The 23,684-nt window shown below is 43.2% G+C and overlaps 1 protein-coding gene across 1 annotated transcript in view; it reads right to left on the bottom strand.

Annotated features, from left to right (window-relative positions):
• LOC132869342 (voltage-dependent calcium channel gamma-2 subunit-like) overlaps positions 1–23,236 on the bottom strand; it is a 117,109-nt gene extending 93,873 nt beyond the window's left edge. The window contains exon 1 of the mRNA XM_060902684.1: positions 23,017–23,236. Within this exon, the coding sequence (XP_060758667.1) occupies positions 23,017–23,227 (211 nt within the window). The 5' untranslated portion in view covers positions 23,228–23,236. The remainder of the gene's footprint in view (positions 1–23,016) is intronic.
• Positions 23,237–23,684: the final 448 nt, after the last annotated feature.

Genomic DNA, 23,684 nt, shown 5'->3' with positions numbered 1-23,684 from the left:
ATTGTCCATTCTGGTCTCCAAATCAATCCATTTCCTTTGCAAAGCCGAAAGCTTCTCCATGATGTTATCCATGTTGCGGTTCAAGTTCTGAATAGCCACAGTCTGAGTGCCGACAGCTCTGCCCACCGCTTCAATCATGTTGGGCAGCTTTATGGGGCTTTGAACAGCTGTCACCGTTTCCTGATTTCCTCGATAAACCAGGGCAATGCCTAATCCAATCAGCAAAAGTCCTGTAATCATGGTTCCGAATAGGTAGATGTCTTCAATGTCCTCCACAGAAAGAATCGCCAGGCACACGACCCGCTCCCACGCATCCATCGTGTAGCCAGCCGCGAACGTTCCGGCAGGACAGGTGGGTTCCCCCGAACCCAGGCTTCTCGTCGAGAAAACTGTGTCAATTTCGTTAAGAGACCAGTTTATCAATTCCATGATTTTTTAGTTTGGAGAGCAGTGCGGAGAGAGTCTCTCAAAAGTATAGACAGATGAGACGAGACAGAGGAGCACAAGCAGGGAAAATAAGGGAGAGGAGAGCAGAGAAATGCAACCGCCTTCCGTGAGAGCACGGAGAAAAAATATACATTCTATTGCCAAAAGTATTTGCTCACCCATCCAAATTATCGGAATCAGGTGTTCCAATCACTTCCATGGCCACAGGTGTATAAAATTAAGCACCTAGGCATGCAGACTGTTTTTACAGTTTGGAGCTGGCCCCTTCCTCTTCCAACATGACTGGGCACCAGTGCACAAAGCAAGGTCCATAAAGACATGGATGACAGAGTCTGGTGTGGATGAACTTGACTGGCCTGCACAGAGTCCTGACCTCAACCTGATAGAACACCTTTGGGATGAAGTAGAGCAGAGACTGAGAGCCAGGTCTTCTCGTCCAACATCAGTGTGTGACCTCACAAATGCGCTTCTGGAAGAATGGTCAAAAATTCCATAAACACACTCCTAAACCTTGTGGACAGCCTTCCCAGAAGAGGTGAAGCTGTTCTAGCTGCAAAGGGTGGACCGACGTCATATTGAACCCTATGGATTAGGAATGGGATGTCACTTAAGCTCATATGTGAGTCAAGGCAGGTGAGCGAATACTTTTGGCAATATAGTGTATGAAGAAAAAGAAAAAGAAGAAAAAGAAAAATATATGAAGAAAAAGAATAAGAATAACTTTATTCATCACACATGCACTTGTGAAATGCCTCTCTGCATTTAACCCATCTGAAGCAGTGAACACACACGTGAGCAATGAGCACACACACACATACCCAGAGCAGTGGGCAGCTATGCTACAGTGCCCAGGGAGCAGTTGGGGGGTAGGTGCCTCCCTCAAGGGCATCTCAGCCCAAGACCACCCCACCTTAACCTAACCGCATGTCTTTGGACTGTGGGGGAAACCAGAGCACCTGGAGGAAACCCACGCAGGAGAACATGCAAACTCCACACACGCTGGCTGCGCTCAAACCTAGAACCTTCTTGCTGTGAGGCAACAGTGCTAACCACTAGACCACTGTGCCACCCAATATATATGACGATGGTTTGTATTCTGTATACTAGCTATTATCATTCAGCTAATTTGTATCCCCATGCTAGTCAACATTTATAGCGAATCTCCATACTTAAGAGAATATGGTAAAGCTTCGACCTGATTTTTGATGGCTTTTGCGACCACAGTGAACCCGACCATAACTGCAAGGCCCATTTTGCCTACTTAGCACAAAATGGATACTGTTCTTACTCATTAGGTGACATTGGGCATACCTAACAACCTGTGTTTTCTCTCTCTCTCTCTCTCTCTCTGTCTCTCATTCCATGTTGATCCTGAGACACCATTGTTGCTGACCTCTTCTGCTCCTCGGACTTGCCTGATCCATCCTGATGCCCTACTTTTGGCTAGTCTCACCACATCGCTCCTGTGGAGGACGGCCCCATATGGACAAAAGTCACACTTAGAAGACGGCTCTGGACACTTACAGTTCTGTTATGATGGCTGAGGACTACAATCATCATGACAACTTTCGGACTGCAGTTGTCATGAACAGTTTCGTACTCAAGTCTCCATCAATAAACAGTTGATAACTTCATCAAAATAGACTTCTTGTTAAAACTATAATGAATTTCCTGGTTACAAAGTTATATTTTGTGACTCTATAGGACACAGTTATAGAAGCGAGTTTTTTATAATCATGCTATCTGTTATCACCCAGATGAGGATGGGTTCCCTTTCGAGTCTGGTTCCTCTCGAGGTTTCTTCCTCGTGTCATTTGAGGGAGTTTTTCCTCACCGCCGTCGCCACAGGCTTGCTCATTGGGGATAAATACATTTATTAGGGATAAATTAGCTCATATTTAAAGTCTTTAATTTTCTGGAAAGCTGCTTTTCAACAATGTCTGTTGTTAAAAGCACTATACAAATAAACTTGACTTAATGGATTGTAAACTATCACTATGGAAATGAATTAATTGTTGGAGAAACGTCTCATGATAGCAAGTCAAATTTCCACTCATCAGAAGCGCTTTAACAGTTACACTATTTACAGCAATTTCTGACAATACTAGTCCTAGTATTACTAGTAGCTGTTGTGCAAATAAGGAGAAAATTAATGATTAAACAGGGGTGGGTTTCCCAAAAGCCTCTTAACACTAAGAGCAGCTTAACTAGGAAAGAGAGCATTGATTGTGCTGCTCGCTCTACCATTTAATGATGATCTTTGTGCTATGATGTTTTTAGGAAACTCAGGCCAGTCTAGTTACATTGACATATATTTACAAAATAACTAAAATCCTTCACAGACACTTTTTTTCCAGATGGTGCATTGGATTTCGTTAAGATTTGTGCTCTTTTTTCTTTGCTGATGTCGTTGCTTTTGCACTCTGTTTCATTCGTATCAACGACCAAGTCACATATTTACACAGCTCGAGATGGTGTACATGAAGGACCAGAGACCAATAAAACAGTAACAATAATCTGGCATTAACAGCAAATGAACAAAATCTGTCTCCTCACTGTGACAACACCGGTGAGTGAGTGATGCAATATCGCTAAGTCATTTTCCTTGTGCTCTTTATGATCGTCTCACAGAGTATTATGTCTGCGCTAAAGGCCATGAAGATGCTATTGGTGGATATGGAGTGCTTTTTCCTCACTTGGTCACTGTACTGTAGTGCATTATGGGTAAGTGAGTTAACGCCGTGCCTCTTTATGGCTTACAACAACTCCGTTCTGAGTCAAGAGGTGATTTAGCCTGCTAATCCAATCTGGATGAGGGCCTGTGCCAAAGAGCACTGTCTTTACAAATCTTCCCAAATCTGACCACATGATTATGTGATGAGTCCTACATTTGCTGGTTAATGTGATAAAGGACAACTGCGCCACTCTGGACCGGGCTGGGTCGGGCTTTTTTCTGTTGAGCTGTGCATTTTTTCTGTATGACCTGTGTTTGGCTTTACCGTATTTTGTTTTGTTCTTTTTTTTTTTTACTTTGCTGTGTTTTGATTTTATGTGTTTTGATTTTACTGTGAGGCGGCACGGTGGTGTAGTGGTTAGCACTGTCGCCTCACAGCAAGAAGGTCTGGGTTCGAGCCCCGTGGCCGGCGAGGGCCTTTCTGTGCAGAGTTTGCATGTTCTCCCCGTGTCCGCGTGGGTTTCCTCCGGGTGCTCCGGTTTCCCCCACAGTCCAAAGACATGCAGGTTAGGTTAACTGGTGACTCTAAATTGACCGTAGGTGTGAATGGTTGTCTGTGTCTCTGTGTCAGCCCTGTGATGACCTGGCGACTTGTCCAGGGTGTACCCCGCCTTTCGCCCGTAGTCAGCTGGGATAGGCTCCAGCTTGCCTTGTAGAACAGGATAAAGCGGCTAGAGATAATGAGATGAGATTTTACTGTGTTTGGTTTTCCTGTGTTTGACTTTACAATGTTTGACTTCACTGTGTTTGGCTTTATAGGGTGGTCACACTAGAGGCGGAATGAGCCAGAATGCCGTCGGAATGAAATTTCTTCATATATTCCGGGATATTCGAAGTGCATTCTAAAAATTCTGACTGTATTCTGAGTGCATTCCAAACATTTGGGCCCATTCTTGTGGCCGGCCCGAATGTTTTGCTCATGCTCAAAACATTCGAGGTGCATTTGAAGAGGAGAAATATCGAACGGCATTCGAAGTGTATTCTAACTGCATTCTGACTGTACTCTAAATATTCTTACGGCATTCCAGCAGCATTCGAAACATTCTGATCACGTTCGAGGGAAAAATCGAAATGGCAAGCCACTTCAAATCCTGCCAGAATGTCCCGAATGTGCCTCGAATGAGCCGGAATGCCGTGGGAATTAAAATTCTTTGTATATTCCGGGATATTCGAAGTATATTCTAAGTATTCGAGCTACATTCTCTTTGAATTCTTAGATGTACAAAACATATTCAGCAGCTATTCCGGGAGCATTCTGACTGCATTTGAGGTGAATTCGTACAACATTCAAGGCACCTTCCAACCAGACTTCAGGTGGTATTCGGGCAGCAATCGAACCGCACTCGTATGGCATTTGAAGTGCAGTCTTAATATTCTTACTGCATTCTAACGCCATTCTAGGTATTCCTACTGTGTTCCAACTACATTTGAACTGCATTCGAAAGCTAATACACCTGGAATGTGCAAGAATCATTCGAGGCAGGTTCGAAACGCATTCTAAGTATTCGAACGGCATTCTTACAAAGCTGTAAGAATGTTGGTCAGTTTGAAATTCCCACCCGAATGTGGCACAAATTTTGAAAAATTTTTCATTCCGGCTGGTTCTGCTTGATTCCTGCTAATTCCAAATAAGTGTGATGGGGGCCTTACTGTGTTTGTCTTTATTGTGTTTGGTTTTTCTGTGTTTGGCTTTACTCTGTTTGATTTTACTGTATTTGACTTTACTGTGGGGCGGCACGGTGGTGTAGTGGTTAGCGCTGTCGCCTCACAGCAAGAAGGTCCTGGGTTCGAGCCCCGGGGCCGGCGAGGGCCCTTCTGTGTGGAGTTTGCATGTTCTCCCCGTGTCCGCGTGGGTTTCCTCCGGGTGCTCCGGTTTCCCCCACAGTCCAAAGACATGCAGGTTAGGTTAACTGGTGACTCTAAATTGAGCGTAGGTGTGAATGTGAGTGTGAATGGTTGTCTGTGTCTATGTGTCAGCCCTGTGATGACCTGGCGACTTGTCCAGGGTGTACCCCGCCTTTCGCCCGTAGTCAGCTGGGATAGGCTCCAGCTTGCCTGCGACCCTGTAGAAGGATAAAGCGGCTAGAGATAATGAGATGAGATGACTTTACTGTGTTTGGCTTTGTTTGGTTTAACTGTGTTTGGTTTTACTGTGTTAGACTTAACCGTGTTTGGTTTTACTGTGTTTGGCTTTACTCTGCTTGGTTTAACTGTCTTTGGTTTTTCTGTGTTTGGCTTTACTCTGTTTGACTTTACTGTGTTTGGCTTTACTCTGTTTGGTAGAACTGTGTTTGGTTTTACTGTGTTTGGCTTTATTGTGTTTGGTTTTTATGTGTTTGGCTTTACTGTATTTGACTTCACTGTGTTTGGTTTTTCTGTGTTTGACTTCACTGTGTTTGACTTTATTGTGTTTGGCTGTACTGTGTTTGGTTTTTCTGTGTTTGGCTTTATTGTGTTTGGTTTTTATGTGTTTGGCTTTACTGTATTTGACTTCACTGTGTTTGGTTTTTCTGTGTTTGGCTTTACTGTATTTGACTTCACTGTGTTTGACTTTACTGTGTTTGGTTTTTCTGTGTTTGGCTTTATTGTGTTTGGTTTTTCTGTGTTTGGTTTAACTGTGCTTGGCTTTACTGTGTTTGACTTTACTGTGTGGTAGCACGGTGGTGTAGTGGTTAGCACTGTCGCTTCACAGCAAGAAGGTCCTGGGTTTGAGCCCAGCGACCGATGAGGGCCTTTCTGTGTGGAGTTTGCATGTTCTCCCCGTGTCTGCATGGGTTTCCTCCGGTTTCCCCCACAGTCCAAAGACATGTACTGTTGGTTAGGTTAATTGGTGTCTCTAAATTGACCGTAGGTGTGAATGTGAGTGTGAATGGTTGTTTGTCTCTGTGTCAGCCCTGCGATGACCTGGCGACTTGTCCAGGGTGTACCCCGCCTCTCGCCCATAGTCAGCTGGGATAGGCTCCAGCTTGCCTGCGACCCTGTACAGGGTAAGTGGCTACAGATAATGGATGGATGGACATTACTGTGTTTGGTATTACTATGCTTGGTTTTACTGGGTTTCATTTTACTGTGTTTGACTTTACTGTGTTTGACTTTGCCATGTTGGGCTGTGTAAGTCTGTAATTCTTTGAGCTTCACTGTGTTTGGCTTTCCTGTACTTGGCTTGGGAGTGTCACACTTTGTAGGCTTTGCCTTTGCTGTGTTTGCCTTTTTTGGGGGGCATTGCTGTGTTTTGCTTTGCTGTGTTGAACTGTGAAGTTCTGTTTTTTGAACAGTTGCTTGTTTTGTGTCTAATGTATTCAGCCTCGCTGTGTTGGGCTACATTGTGTTCAGCTCTATTTGCTGTAACCCCTGTTGTTGAAACAGTGCTATAATAGCAAGTAATGCTCAATGTGCACTCAAGACATTAGCTGGAGAAACACCAATGTGCTAATCCTTATCTAATCTGTCTATGTACATAATCCTCCATCGCCAAGCAACATATGGGCATGATTATTCATCTGCAACACACACACACACATCCAAGCACATACGCTTTTCAGCTCTTCTAAAAAGGTTTGTTTAGAAGGCAGAGGACTGATATTCTGACTTCTCATCTCATCTCATCTCATCTCATTATCTCTAGCCGCTTTATCCTGTTCTACAGGGTCGCAGGCAAGCTGGAGCCTATCCCAGCTGACTACGGGCGAAAGGCGGGGTACACCCTGGACAAGTCGCCAGGTCATCACAGGGCTGACACATAGACACAGACAACCATTCACACTCACATTCACACCTACGCTCAATTTAGAGTCACCAGTTAACCTAACCTGCATGTCTTTGGACTGTGGGGGAAACCGGAGCACCCGGAGGAAACCCACGTGGACACGGGGAGAACATGCAAACTCCGCACAGAAAGGCCCTCGCCGGCCACAGGGCTCGAACCCAGAACCTTCTTGCTGTGAGGCGACAGCGCTAACCACTACACCACCGTGCCGCCCATATGCTGACTTTCTTTATCTAATAAACCTACATTTGTTATAGCTGCACATTATACACTCCTTTAGTGTCACTTGCACACACTTAACACATACAACACACGTGTGTAGGCAACACACAACACACATATGAGTGAATGTGAAAACGAAGTGATTCCAGTAGAAGTGCACAGCAATTATGCATACATATCCTAGCCTGCTACTCAAAAGGTGTGTGAATTTAAACCTACTGGGTGGGAAACAATGCACAATTAGTCAGAAATTAACATTTTCACACCTCAGTTCACAGCTACGTATTGCACCTGCCAACATATGGATGCACACGGCACTGAAAATCTGTCCAATTGTGAACAGTGTGGTGTGTGAGAGTGATTTGCTTGGCTTGGGGCATCAGTGGATAAATAGGGAATAAATAGGGAACTTGTCCAGAGGAGAAAAGGAAATTAGGTACATAAGCGAGCCGCTTTCTCGGCTTTAGCCTCACATCTCCGTTGTGAGAATAATGAAGATTAATAAAGCAGATTAGCTGCAGTCACTACACCTGCATCCGAGTCGCTCAGATGAGCCATAGACCGGAAATGACACATCTATCATGCCAGGTTGGGTGTGTATGAAAGTGTGTGTGCTTCCTGTTTTTGTGTAGAGGTATAATAATCTCATGTTACACCCGTTTAGATCACACAGTCACAAAAAAATGGCCTCAGGTCAGATACCTCATGTTTACCATTATGTTCAAATGAAACTGACTGCGATAGCACACAGTTCACAAAACATTTCGCAAAATACTTTCTAATAGCAATAATGTTTTAGCTTTTTTATATTATTTAATGGAATTATTAATACATTGGTATATGCTGAGTGAATATTTCGCCTAGTTTTATGGTCCAAATACAACCATAAATAAAAACAGAATGTAATGATTTTGCAAATCCTTTTCAACCTATCGTCAATTGAGTACAAGATATTACATGTTCAAACCAATAAACTTTTTTTTTTGTAAATATACACTCATTCTGAATTTGGTACCCACAACATGTTCCAAAAAAGTTGGGACAGGGGCAACAAAAGACTGGGAAAGTTGTGGAAGTTCAAAACACACCTGGGTTTTTTTTCTTTACTCTTGGTAGACTCTTAGTAGACTCTTAGTAGAGATTGAGTTGCTGAAATTAGCCGCACAAGTGCGTTTCTAGGATCACCACGTAGAGGTTCCCAGCTTGATCATAGTTGTGATTGAGTGGATCACAACTACGCTAGGCGACACGTCAATAATTAACGTCTATAAGCCCCCGCCCAGCACAATAACTTCCCAATGCCTGCCCCGCGGAGGAACAACCAACATTGTGTGTGGCGACTTTAATAGCAGGAACACTATGTGGGGCTACCCTGATACCAATCAAAATGGTGAAACTATTGAGCAATGGGCCGACCTTAATGATCTCCATCTTTTATACGATGCCAAGGACAATAAGTCGTTTTTCTCGGGACGCCATAAAACTTGGACCAATCCAGACTTGTGCTTCGTCTCAAGCAGACTGTCATCCTCCTGCGAACGGACTGTCCTGGAAAAGTTCCCCGATCTGGCCACTGCCGCATAATAATCGCCTCCAAGGCTGGCTTAAAGATCAGTAGCCTCGAGAAAAAACGTTGGAACTTCCGCAAAGCTGACTGGCCGAAATTCACAGACCTCACCAACTCCATGAGCGCTGACCTACCCGACCCTACAGGGAAAACCTCGGAGACCTACAACGCATTTACCAGCATGCTCTCTTCGGCTGCCAAAGCCTCAATTCCTAGGGGACACCGGAAGAACTATATACCCTGCTGGGACGCGGAGTGTGAGACAGCGCTAAACAACTACAACACAGCCAGCCTGGAAGAGAAGCCATCAAAAAGTGAGAAGCTAATGGAGATCCTTGGTGAAAAAAGACACACCAGATGGGAAGAAACCGTAAATTCCATCGACTTTACCCACTCCAGCCGCCAAGCTTGGACCTTGATAAACCACCTCACTGGTCGTAGCAGCAAGCCAAAGCCATGTCTGGTTACCGCGAATTCCATCGCATCAGTGCTGGTTGAAAACAGCAAATGGAAGTCTAACAACGAGGAAACCAAAGCCCACACCTACAAAGTGAATGCCGGTATTAAGGAGCTCACCAACAACCTCCCAGCTACAAGCGATCTCTCGGGACCAATAACACTGGAGCAGGTGATGGACGCCATACTCTGCCTACGAGGAGGAAAAGCCCCTGGTGTGGATCTTATTCATGCTGAGTTCCTTTCCCATCTGGGTATCCGTGCACTCAAATGGCTCTGTGTTTTCCTCAGTAACTGCCTGGAGACCCTAACTATCCCTGCTGTCTGGCGACGGGCCAAGGTGGTTGCCATCTTGAAACCAAAGAAGCCCGCTGATGACCCCCGCAGCTACCGACCGATCTCCCTTCTCTGTATAGCATACAAGCTAATGGAACGGATTATCCTCGCCCGTATTAATGACATTGTTGAGACCCACTTGCCCTATGAGCAAGCTGGCTTTCGGAGAGGAAGATCTACCACCGATCAAATTGTCCGCCTGACCCACGACATCGAGGCAGCATTCCAACGTAAGGAGAAGTTTGGTGCCTTGTACATTGATCTTACAGCTGCTTATGACACCGTCTGGCACCGCGGTCTGTACCTGAAGCTGCTCCAACTCATCCCCGACGTGAAGCTTGTAAGATTCATCATGATCTTGCTTCAAAACCATACCTTCTATGTCGTGACCTCGAGTGGGGAATGCAGCAGGAAACGGACGAATCGCAACGGTCTACCGCAAGGGTCTGTTCTTGCCCCTATACTTTTCAAGATCTATACAGCGGATTATCCCCCGACTAGATCAAGCAAGTACCTCTATGCAGATGATAGCGCTATCGGCTACTCGTCAAAAACCTATGAGGAGATACAGACCACTCTGGAATCTGACCTGAACCAACTCTGCAAATACCTTGATCTATGGCACCTGAAACTCAGTGAGACCAAGACGGTATGCACAATATACCACCTGGCCAATAGACTTGCCAAGCAGGAGCTGAAGATAAACCTACATGGCAAGAGAATCAGGTTTGACCCTGTGCCGACCTACCTGGGTGTATCCCTTGACCGAAGCTTGACCTACGGCCAACATCTAAAGAACGCGGCTGAAAAGGCCTCCAAGAGAGTAAACATCATCAGAAAGCTTGCTGGGGCCAACTGGGGAGCCAAGTTCACCACCCTGCGCATGTCAACCCTTGCGCTGGTGTACTCTACAGCCAAATATGCTTCTCCCACATGGTCGCATAGTTCACACACCAAAGCAATCGATACAGTACTTAACGATGCGATGCGAGTGGTCTCAGGAGCCCTAAAGCCCACACCTACAGTTATGCTGCCGGTGATCTCTGGCATTCCACCTCCCTCTCTCCGACGTGACTACCAGGTGCTGAAACTGGCTGAAAAGGCTAAAGAGGTTGGAAGCCTGATCCCCTCTCTTAACAGCACCTCAGCGTATTAAAAGAGATCACTTTGCCACTAGAGCTGCCAAACTCCAAAAAGAACATCCGCCCTTGTCGACAACATGGGTGGAAAGCAGATGGGAGAAAGAATGGAGTGCCCGTGACACTAGACTTCACACATTCATTAGAATTCCATCAGACAAACCCAGCGGCCACCAGTTGGACCGCAACGCCTGGGTGCAACTAAGCAGAGTGCGTACTGGATGCTGCAAGACCCGAGCATTCCTAAAATCTTTCGGCGCACGTGATGACGACATATGTGACTGTGGCCTTCAACAGACATTGCAGCACATAATCGAAGATTGCCCCCACCTCTGGCCTCCTCATGGACTAGATGGCCTTATTGAACTTGACCCCGATACCATCGGATGGCTCATGGCCACCAAATTATAAACTCTTGTAAGAGATTAAACAAACAACAACAACAACACACCTGTTTGGAACATTTTGCAGGTAAACGGGTTAACTGGTCATTAGAAAGATTCAGGCGTTTACAAGCAAGGATGGGGCGAGGCTCACCACTTTATGAAAAACTGCATGGGCAAATAGTCGAACAGTTTAAAAACAATGTTTATGAATGTACAACAGTAAGAAAATTAGGGATTTCACCATCGACAATCAAAAGTTTTCGAGAATCCGGAGAAATCTCTGCATGTGAGGTACAAGGCCAAAAACCAACAATGGACGCCCATGACCTTCAACCCCTAAAATGGCACTGTGTTAAAAACTGACATGATTGTATAAAGGACAATACTACCTGGGCTCGGGAACACTTCGGAAAACCATTGTCGGTAAACACGGTTAATCTGAAAAGCAAAAGCCGTATATCAACAACATCCAGAAACACTGGTGAATTCTGAGGACATGACCTCATCTGAGATGGATTGACACAAAGTGGAAAAGTGTGCTGTGGTCTGACGAGTCCGTATTTCAAATTGTTTTTGGAAATTATGGATGTCGTGTCCTCTGGGCTAAAAAGGAAAAGGACCATCCAAATCAAAGCCCAGCATCTGTTATGGTATGGGGGTGTGTCTGTGAAGGCTCCATTAATGTTCAAAGGTACATACAGGTTTTGGAGCAACATATGCTGCCATCCAGACGATGTCTTTTTCAGGGATGTCCTGCTTATTCCAGTAAGATAATGCCAAAACACATTCTGTATGTGTTACAACAGCGTGGCTTCATAATAAAAGAGTGCAGGTCCTAGACTGGCCGGCCTGCTTCCTATTGAAAAAGTGTGGTGCATTATGAAGTAGAAAATATGACAATGGAGATATTCAGTAAAAGTATTTCTGGAGGGTTTTTTAAAATTATTTATCAGTTTTTTACAAGGGTGGCACGGTGGTGTAGTGGTCAGCGCTGTCGCCTCACAGCAAGAAGTTCAGGGTTCGAGCCCCGTGGCCGGCGAGGGCCTTTCTGTGTGGAGTTTGCATGTTCTCCCCGTGTCCGCGTGGGTTTCCTCCGGGTGCTCCGGTTTCCCCCACAGTCCAAAGACATGCAGGTTAGGTTAACTGGTGACTCTAAATTGAGCGTAGGTGTGAATGTGAGTGTGAATGGTTGTCTGTGTCTATGTGTCAGCCCTGTGATGACCTGGCGACTTGTCCAGGGTGTACCCCGCCTTTTGCCCGTAGTCAGCTGGGATAGGCTCCAGCTTGCCTGCGACCCTGTAGAACAGGATAAAGCCGCTAGAGATAATGAGATGAGATGAGTTTTTTACAAAAGACATAGAAAAGAACGTCTTTCAGTTCTAAGCTTAAAATACTACTTTGATGAGATTTTACGAAATTTAAACAAGAAACATCAGCACATTCCTCCGACTCAAAGAAAAATAGAATATCTTGGAAAGTAAATTGGTTTAAATTTTTGAGACAGCTAAAACAGGTGGAGAGAAATCTGGATTTTAATATTCCCTGATGAGTTCAAGAAAATGCAACGGCTGAAATCGTAGTCATGAAAATTCGTCTTAGAGAAGGCATCTGGATCTCATCTCATCTCATTATCTGTAGCCGCTTTATCCTTCTTCAGGGTCGCAGGCAAGCTGGAGCCTATCCCAGCTGACTACGGGCGAAAGGCGGGGTACACCCTGGACAAGTCGCCAGGTCATCACAGGGCTGACATATAGACACAGACAACCATTCACACTCACATTCACACCTACGCTCAATTTAGAGTCACCAGTTAACCTAACCTGCATGTCTTTGGACTGTGGGGGAAACCGGAGCACCCGGAGGAAACCCACGCGGACACGGGGAGAACATGCAAACTCTGCACAGAAAGGCCCTCGCCGGCCACGGGGCTCGAACCCGGACCTTCTTGCTGTGAGGCGACAGCGCTAACCACTACACCACCGTGCCGCCCGCATCTGGATCTGTGAGAGAAAAACAAATGACACACAGGCTCTATTGAAAGACTCGACATTATAAGTGCAAAGTTTGAAAGAGTTTCATCACTTTGGTAAAATCTCACTTTATAATCGAGAATTATTTTCATGATATTTTCCTTCAGACATAGCCCCGCCCCCTTTCTTCTTGCTATCCTTGAGACTTTGAGACCATTCGGGAAGCCAACGCCTTGAGCCTGCATTTTTCTTCCAGTTGTTTTGATGTGATATATATATATATATATATATTGCAGAACGTACGGGATGTGTTTGTCTTTCAGCATGAACATCCTCTCCTGCTTACGAAGAGAAACGTCAGCTTGATTGAGAGAGTAGAATCTGCACTTTCAACAGTTTCTGAGCTGCAAGCCAGCAATCATTCATATTAAAATGACAAGGCGTGTCTTGTGATTGCGTGTGCCGTCTGAGGAGTGAAATCCTGTGCTTCAGGTGGACGTGTGACTTCATTCTAAAAGATAGTATTATAATAATCTTCAGATTATAATGAACTGTAGTAATGATAGTTTAATGAACATTCATCATGTCTCGTTAAGGTATTAGCTACCATACAGTGTGTATCTGTCAAGAGATTTATCACACACACACATACTGTATACACACTGATGCTAATCAAATGAATGTATTTTAATGTAGAACATAGGTTATTGGGTGGTCTTTTCATCAAAAACATCAAAAACACACACACACACACACACACACACACGTTGATGCAGGAGCCGATCTGATGTAAATATCTGAAGCGCTGGTAATTTCACCGTGCTCTTTCCCCTTTCCGATCGGTTCAAAGAGCTCCAGTGGAAGATTACACTAACACACTCGCTGTAAATCTGCTCCACCTCCAGCGGCTCACCGTCTGAACCGAGCTCGCTGATTTACAACCCGCTCGCTTCAGGGAGGTCTGAGGAACTCGCACATGACTGATGTGGTGCAGGAGCATCCGATTACGGAGGGGGGAGGGAGACGATACAACAAAACAAACAAACAAACACTGTGATACTTTAAGACAACTACAGCACAGACAATATGGATCATGACATTGACTTTTTCAAGTGTCAAAGCGAATAGACGAAAGGTAAAAAAACAGACTCCAATGTCCAATCTGGGTTAAAGGCACACACTTACACACACACACACCGTGTCAGGAAATATCAATCCATCATTTGACAACTCGGCGAATCCCGAATCCTGATGCTCGAACTAAATTCCGATGTCTTTCATCAACTTTAAGAATGAAACACTTCCTGTTGCCACGCCACTCAACCAGACGTCATGTCCACATGAACATTTTGTCCTTGAAGGTTGCGTCTGACAGACGGACAGCAAAACTTGAGCAGATGTTAAGGACAAGCTCACAGATGTGGCCAAAGTCAACGACAACATCAACAGTGATGTCAGTATACAGCTTCAGGGACATAAAATAATTCAGAATTTTTATTTATAGCAAGAAAGCTGATTAAAAAAACTCAAACTTTTTTGTAGCCACGGATGACTTTGAGTGTAAAAAAAATACACTGAGCCACTGAGCAGATGTGTGTTATGAGTATAATCCAAACTGGTGTATTTTTTTTTCTTATCAGGTTCAATATAAAAGTCCATCACCATATCTCCACCGGAGTCCAAGAGCAGAAAGACTGAAGTTATTTTACGAAAAGTATCACAATACTATGGTGAGGATTTTCCTTAGTCTATGCATGCTGCTAATTAGTACAATCTCCTATATTATCTGGATGACGTTGTTTACAGGAATTTTCTTAATATTATTATATGGCACAAGCGCCTTCTGGTAAAATCGTGCACTCTGATTGGTTCCTTGGCGGGCAGAATTTTCCTGTAATGCCCGTGGGCAATTACAGACTTTCTTCCCAAGGCGCCGGCTTTCAATGTTGCAAAAAACAAACAAAATGACAACAAAAGATTAATTGGGAATCAAAAACAGCTAAAACACAAAAGACAAACAAGTCACCAAGTTATTCAAGAAATGAGCAACAAAGAGCATTCAGAAACTGCTAACTGCTAACAGAAATTCAGTTTTGAAACCGCTAGCCGTTTATTTTGCATGCATGACTCAACTACATTACAAATATGACATGATTGAAAGCAGCGTCACGCCTCATTATAATGACTGTCTATTTTAATCTTAGAAATAAACAAGTCATATAATAAACTCCTTATTAACCTTACTGGCTTGGTCTTTACGGGAAAATATCAGACTGAGGTCTTGAAAGTATGATATTTTCCCATAAAGACCTCACGCTCAGTTAATAAGTAGTTATTCTTTTCCAAACCTTTCCTGATCATCCCAATTACCCCAACAATAACTGGGACCGTTGTTGTCCTACGATTCCACATCCTTGCAATTTCTACTTCAAGATCTTTATACTTTCCAACATTTTCACATTCTTTAACAAATATTACCATCAGTCGCTACAGCTACATCGATAATTGGGCATGTCCTAGCATGATGGTCTTTAATTACACTATCTGACCTGTTCTGTTGGTGTGGATTGGAAATCCCAGAGTAATGTAACATTGTTATTAGTCATGATGTCAGCAGGTTGGTGTTTGTTCCAATAGTCCGAGACGTTTACGTTATAATGTTTGCACACCTTCCGGTGTAAGTACTGGCCTATACAATCATAACGTATTTGTATTTGTTCTGGGCTGGCCCAGCACAGCATGCTATAATATGATCGATTGTGTCATCTGATTGTTTACATACACGACAAAGGGGATCTGTTCGATCGTTCACTATTTTAGCTTTGTATATATTAGTTGATGGGCTTTGGTCTTCAAAGTTTTGCCTTTCATACTGTATCCACAAAGCCACTGATGAGTAAAACATGCATCAACATCCATCCGCTTCCCGTAATTTCTGGGGTTATTTACCATGAAGTCATTTCTGCTCCCGTTTCTCTCAGAGGGAATTCAATCCTGCTACTTTAGCACATTTTTTCAACATTTTAGCTGTGACAGTGGGTAATAACTGTCTTTCTTCTCGGTTTGATTGAACATTGAATTGCTGCCTAAATTGTATTATTATTATTATTATTATTATTAGCATAAGCTAAATGTCAGATTATTAAATCTAGGAATCTCTAACTAGATACAGAGTGTGACTAAATTCACAGTGATTTGTGCTAGCTGTTACAAACCGGGACGTCTGGTCACCATACCCTATAGACAGTAAGAGATAGAGAATGACACTTAGTGAGGAAAAGTTGTGCCCTGCCGCCATGAACAAAATTTAAAAAATGATTGAAAAAAATCATGAAAATTAACAGAATTATAAGTGATTGAAAAAAAGCCCGTTTTTCATGGCTCATTCCGGATCAGTGATCCAGATCAGCACCAAAAGTCATAGCAATGTAATTCAGCCCAGAGGGATTCTTCATGTGAAATTTGGTGATGATTGGTTGAAAATTGAGGGAGCAATAGCGTCCTAAAAATGTTAGAAGAAGAAGAAGAGGAAGAAAGTAGAAAGATCCTGAGTGAGAATAACAATTTGTACCAGTGCTACTAGCACAAATTAATAATTTCAAGTTTGTCTTCAATTTGACTTGTTTTATTGGCAAAAGACCATTTAAATAATTTAAGTTAATAACATTTAATAATCTTATATTTAGTTTAGTGTAATCTTATAATAGAATTATTATACATACAGGACACTTTTTCGATGGAATAAAAACGTGTTCTATTCCCTTCTAGCGGGTTTCATTCATTTGGTTTGATAGCATGCAATATTGTTAGCATATCGCTTATCCTACATGTATTACGCCACTCTACCCAATGGAGAATCTTCTTCTTCTTCACCCGTTAATGTCTGTGAGACACCTATGGTGTGTCAGACGGTGCATGGAAATTATGCAGCGCACGCTTCCAACATTTTCTATCAAGTGCGTCTTCCACCTGCAAACCCCAGGCTCGCAAATCGTTAGCCACTAACTCCTCCCATGTCTTCCTGGGCCAACCCCTCTTTCTCGTGCCCACAACCTGATAGCACCGGATGGTGTTGATGGCATGTGGACTGCGTTTGACATGGCCAAACCATCTCAAACGCCTTAATCTGAGTACAGTATCAAGGTCAGTAAGACCTAAACTCTGGCGAAGGGCTTCTGTGCTGATGTTGGCCGACGGGTTAATGTGGCACATCCATCTGAGCATTGATCTTTCGTTACGCTCAAGGCGTTTCATGTCTTCTTTCTTAATTGGCCAGCATTCACTTGTATACAGCATAGCACTTCTCACGTACGTACTGTACACCTGATCACGAGTGTCACACGAAAGCGCCCTGGACGAAAGGAGGGGTATCAACTCTTTAAATTTCTTCCATGCCGACCTTGTTCTAGTTATTGATGCAATCTCGCATCCACCACCAGCACAAAGATGATCTCCCAGGTAACAAAACAAGTCAACTGTCTCCAGCTCATGTGGACCAAGAGCCACCTGGTCAAATTGCTTGTCGACAATAGGGCAAGCCAAGCCAAGACAACGGTCACATCTGAAGGAGGGATCTGCAGAGAGCCTGCCACGGGTTCTCGTACACTTCTTATGTACCCAATGTTGGCATTCATTGCAGAAGATGGAGTTGCAGCCAACACCTTTTCTGCAAACACCACAAGGATGTTTACCAGAGTCCCTTAGAGAATTAAGGTCTGGGCCAGATATCATGACCTTCGTTTTCGCCATATTAACCCTCAACCCTCTTAACTCCAGGCCGTTTTTCTACAACAGAAACTTGCCTGAAAGCTCCTCAAGTGTCTCAGCAACAATCACCAAATCGTCGGCATACAGAAGTTCCCAGGGGGCGCCAGTAGAGAATGAGTGTTGAATATGGTTTACGATATTGCATGGTTGTCAAGATAACATTACGTCACACGTCGGCGACGTAAAACTTCCACGCTAGCGAGCGACTGGGACAATTTATAAACAAACATGGCCGCCAGGTTTGCTTCGTTAAATACGGAAGATTTTGGGAGAATTTTGAAAGAAAAAGACGCGTTGAACACCTGAAAAGAATGTGTATGTATAATAATAATAATAATAATAATAATAATAATAATATTGGTTGGCTTTTTTTCGTGGTATATCAGATATATTCCATTCAGCTACTCATCTTTGACTCATTCAGTATCATGCTATCTGAATGGAATATATCTGATATACCACAAAAAAAGCCAGCCAATATTATTTAAATATTCGATAAATTGGACTATATTCAAGATATTTGTTCTCACTAAGACACTTTTTGCACTGTATTCAAATATTTAACTGTGGAAAACAATATTGAAGCAATTTTGAGTTCGCTAAAACTCATATAGTAAGTTAGCATAATGCTAATTGACCACCTCATTGTGCTAACTTACTATATGAGTTTCACTGAACTTAAAATGTAAAGGCAGCCCGGTTAATAACTTTTTAAAGTTAAAAAACAAATAATTATTTCCAGTTCATACCTTCAAGGGCTTTTTTTCTGTTCGTGAAGTGATGTAAGTCGGCTTGCTAGCGTGATGCTAGCAAGAAATGCTAGCAAAGATCATATATTTCGTCAAAATGACGCTGTATTTCCTCCATCGAATATCCACTCAATAAAGCCTGGACTTCATTGCCAGTCCATTTGTCTGAGTCTGTGGGTTTTTTTATGATAATGTGAAGAGCTGTTGTTTACACGGCTTAAGTTTTAGACGGATTTTTAAAAATGTCGGTTGCCGGTCTTACAGTTCAACAAGCTTCGGTGTTAACTGGCGCTGATTGCTGATGTTTTTAAGCTTGTTTCACCTGTTCACAGATTTGTCATTTCCTGATATAACCCGGGGATGATCAAAGACAAAACTGCGGAGCATATTTAAATGTCAAACTTGTGTTTGTACACACAAATGTTAGCATTACACATTAGCCTGGCTACAGGGCCTGTTGTCTGAAAACATCATGAAAATAATAAGAACTAGAAAGACACTGGGTAGAGTTCATACCTCCGCCAAGCCACATACTGCATTATCAACATCAAAATCAAATCACTTGAACTGAGGAGAATACTAAAGTTGTCCACCAAATTTCATCCAAATCCGTTCACTATTTTTTGAGTTATGTTTGGAACAAACAAATCCTGGATCCACATACACATCCGGATTTGCATCAAAATCAGATCAATTGTTCCTTGGCTCATGGCTCACCTTTCCACCAAATTTCATCAAAATCCGTTCACTACTTTTTGAGTTATGTTGGGAACAGACAAACAAGGTGAACTCATAACCTCCTCCAACACAGTTGGAGGTAAAAAAGAAAAAGTTGCTTGTTGCTCTGAGATGCTGGTTCGAACCCCATGACTGCTTACTTGTTTTTTCTTTTTTATTATTGTATTTATGATATTTTCTTACAACAGGCCCAGGACACACAAAAAAGGCAGAACTTCCTCCAACAGTTCGAAGAACTAGAAAAAGAAAAAGTTCCTCTGGTCCAAAAGTGCATTCAGTGATTCAGTTCCTTCAAGAAACTTTCAGTTCCTGATTCTTTACCATTTTGTTGCAATAAACTGAAGAATCATTTTCCACCTCAAAGATTCCTCCACATCATGCTAACTCCATTTTTGGTTATTTAAGTCAATATAGAGGTCTTTATCTCAGGAAGCTGAAGGTCTATAAATCTGAAGGTTCTGTAGGACCCATGGTTCTCAAAGTGGGGTCTGGGATGTTGATCCAGCAGGTCCCTGACTGTACTGCATTTTAAGATCACGTGATGGTGCTGGAGATGACCTTCAACTCCTGCTTTAGGAAACCAAAAAATAGTTATTATTAGTCTAAAGAACTTTTTAGAACTTTCTAGACCTTTTTAGAACCACAGAGTCTCCATGTGTATGTTGAAGATCTTATATCATTTCAGTCTGAACAAAATCAGACAAAATAAGAGTTCATTCAACGCTAAAGGCTTGTAAAGCCTGACAGGAAGTAACATGTGCGATTGCTTGGGTTTGTCAGCTCTGGTCATGGATGAGAGCAGTTCAGGACTGTTTGGTGATCGTGATGCTCCAAGCGCACAACTCTTTTCCTAAATGCTCTGCTTTAATCCTAACTATGATGACCTTGTATGTGAGAGTAATCAGTTTGAAGGTACATATGGACCTTCAAAGGCACACACATTTTCACATTTTACTTAAATGTGCTGACTGCAAAGTCATCTAAAATTTGTTATTTTTTTATTGAGCATGGCATTTTCCTCTGTCTCGCATGAACAATTATCATATGGACGAGATGTGATCGTTTTGATGATTTCCTCCGTTTTGGGATCGTTTCCTCCCTCTTGAGGTAAACAGTGCGGCCGTAAGGAAACAGGAAACAGCCGAACGTGAGGGAGGAGCTTTAACTAATTAGAATAACTATGGAACTGCATCACACCAAGCTGGCAATGCCACCAAGAAAACATCGTGACTCTGCATCGACCTCTGAGAGTTTTGAGTCGCAGGGATTTGTGTAATTTGTGGTTGACGTTCGCGAATAGATCCGTGAAACAAAAGACGACGAATATATCTTTTCTCTGTTCCTGCTTTTGTGTTCTCATTTCTTTCTCTGTAAGATCAAAACATTAGGTGTAGAACTCCATACCATATCGCTACCGTGGACTCGAGCCCATGCATTCTAAGGCTAAGATAGCTAAGTGCTAGCTAGAACGATTCAGTTATCTGTCTAGAAAAATAACACGTCATCCCTCTAACCTTGCTCTATCTTGCAGTTGCACTCACTAGGCAGGCTTTCCTTTTCTTTTCTGCTGGAGGGAGAGTCGAGTCCGCCATGTTCGCCCACACCGACTGGTTTTGGTTAAAAGTAGCTCAGACACGCCCCACGGTGGTCACGTTTTTTTTATATTGTTGCTTGCTTGCTTCGGCGATCTCTGGAATCGTAAAATGCGGAATGCTTTTTATCTCAGCCAAACATTTACACACAAGACACATGGTGTGTGCAGAAGAGAAACATCTCAAAACTCCAACAGCAATAGAACAATTTACCCAGAATTCAACTTTGCAGTCAGAACCTTTAAATTCTTAAGTTTTTACTGATCACAAAATGTTTTTGTTTCCAGAGTTCCTGTGTAATTAACAGTGTTTATAATATACACTCACCATCCACTTTAATAGAAACAACTGGACACCTGCAGTTTCATGCAGTTATCTAATCAGCCAATCATGTGGCAGCAGCGCAGCGCATAAAATCATGTAGATATAATTCACTGGTAACGTTCACGTCAAACGTCAGAATGGGGAAAAAGTGTCATCTCTGTGATGTTGATATCAGATGGACTGGTTTCACTATTTCACAAACTGCTGATCTCCTGGAATTTTCACACACAACAGTCTTTAGAGTTCACACAGCAACAGAATGGTGCAAAAAACAAAAAAACATTGTGTGAGGGACAGTTGGCCAGGTTGGTTTGAGCTGCCAGGAAGGATATAGTAACTCATATAATCACTTTTTACATCCGTGCTGAGCAGAAAACCACCTCAGTATGCACAAAACATTAAACATTAAAACACTCGGCACAGACTCATCCTTAATTAGACAGCTGAAGATTAGGGAAAAAAAATCACCTGGTGTTTTTTTTTTAAGTCTTCAGCTGTCCAGTTTCAGTGAATTTGTGCCTGTGATTGTCTCAGATTCGTGTTCTTGGCTGACAGAAGTGGAGCATGATGTGGCACCAACATCCATGCCACCGTTAGTCACAGAGCTCACACTTTTCCCTCATTCTGATGTTTGATGTGAACATTAACTGAAGCTCTTGATTTGTATCTGCATGGTTTTGTTTATTACGCTGCTGCCAATTGATGAGCGGGTGTTTCTATAATTAAAATGGATGTGTATTTCCACTGTGTATTTCCAACTCACAGTTTGCAGACGTCACAGATGAGCTCATGGAAGACCACCATTGGCTCGCATCTCTTCGACTGGCAGGTGAGCGAGCAGATTAGGACTGTGATTGTGATCTTCTGATGATGGGTCAAACACTTTACCACCAACCAGGAACACATATCACTCACACACCTTTTTATTTCTGTCCCAGTGTATTAGTTGGAGCTCCAACCAATCGGATCTTGGAGATCCATCTTTATACACTTTGCCGTTTCTCTCAGTAACATGGCATTTCTCAAGAAAGAGAAGAAACGCGAGGCTGGTTAAGGAATGACTGTTTATAGCTGCTATAAAGTGAGTGAGAACAGGAAGCAACCTGTTTTATGCACAACCCACAGCACTGATGAAACTACAGTATAAAGGGATAAATCTTAGGACGTCTTGTTGTTTAATTAGTAAATAATGATAATCACTGGCAAACTGCTGTGGTATAAAAAGAAAAACACACATCAGGACATGCTGTTATAGACAAATAATCAACTTCAGGGTGGTACCAATAGCTCTGCTTCATCATACTAAACCTCTGTTGATTATTTTCCTATCACAGCACACCCCCAAGGTGGTGTTATGTCATTGGTTTGTTCTGGCCTGGAGACACAAATCCAGTTTTGATCTGTATTAAAGTTTGTAAGATGGGAACAACTCTGAGAACTTGGCTGGAGTTTGGTTTCTGATGTTTGCTGATAGAGTAAATAGTGAGAAACATGGTGGAATTTCCAGGTATGGTGTTTCTCTCGCCAGCTGCTATTTCAAACTCCATCTTTGGTGGGGGTAGAAAATGCATGTGGTCATGTGTAAAGGCATTAAACTTGGATATAAATGGACAAAAAATGGACAGATATGTCCAGTTCAGTTAGTTCACAGCATGTTGGCCCAAAATGGAGATCTCTGGTCAGTTGGTCACCATGAAAGTGAACTGATGAGTTGAATCTGGTGTGTTTGACTGTAAAAAGCCCTGAAATGTGATGGATAACCCTGCAATACAGAACCACCAGACATGAAAGAGACCAAAAAAGAGACATGTCAGGCTCCTTACCCTCCAAGCAGCACGTCCTCCACAGGCCTGAGTGGGTCATGACCTCTTCGTTCTTCTTGCTGGTCTCATTCTCGTTGGTTGTCTTGATCTTGCAGACGCCGCGTGAGTACAGCCAGTAGTCTGTGCCCACGGCGATGGTCATGAGGCTGAACGCGGCGAACGCGCCCACCGTGCTCAGCAGCATCTGCACGCCGCGGTCAAACGTGCCCATGCTGCTGCATTGCACGACGGGGGGACCCCCTTTCCTCTTCACGTACAGGAAATAAATATTGGAGAACGGAGGGGAGCGGACCGAATGGAAAAAACGGGACAGGTTGGAGCGGAAGGAGGGGGAAGTAGGCGGGCGCGCCGGGAACCTTATGGTTGCGTTTGTACGATTACTGATCAAGGAAGAAATTTGGAAAAGCCTCTTCGGCTGGTGCTGTGCTTCTTTTCTCCTGCTCCTTTAATACGACAAGACCAGCTAAAGAAGCAGCCTGTACCTTTAATCAAACACTATACATGTCCTAACCTATAATCAAAATTGCTTACAGGGCCTTTAAGGGCGCGATGATGATCTGAGACCTGCATGTGACAAGCGCACTGACTAATACGTGTGTTAAATGAAATCCTTTTGCAGCTCGTCTCGTTCTCCGTGATGTGTTAAAGGTGTTAAATACAGCACTCCG

Source organism: Neoarius graeffei, chromosome 20 (genome assembly GCF_027579695.1).
Source record: "Neoarius graeffei isolate fNeoGra1 chromosome 20, fNeoGra1.pri, whole genome shotgun sequence".
Classification (NCBI taxonomy): Eukaryota; Metazoa; Chordata; class Actinopteri; order Siluriformes; family Ariidae; genus Neoarius; species Neoarius graeffei.
The sequence above is the reverse complement of the archived record's forward strand: the minus strand, read 5'-3'. Positions and strand labels throughout refer to the sequence as shown.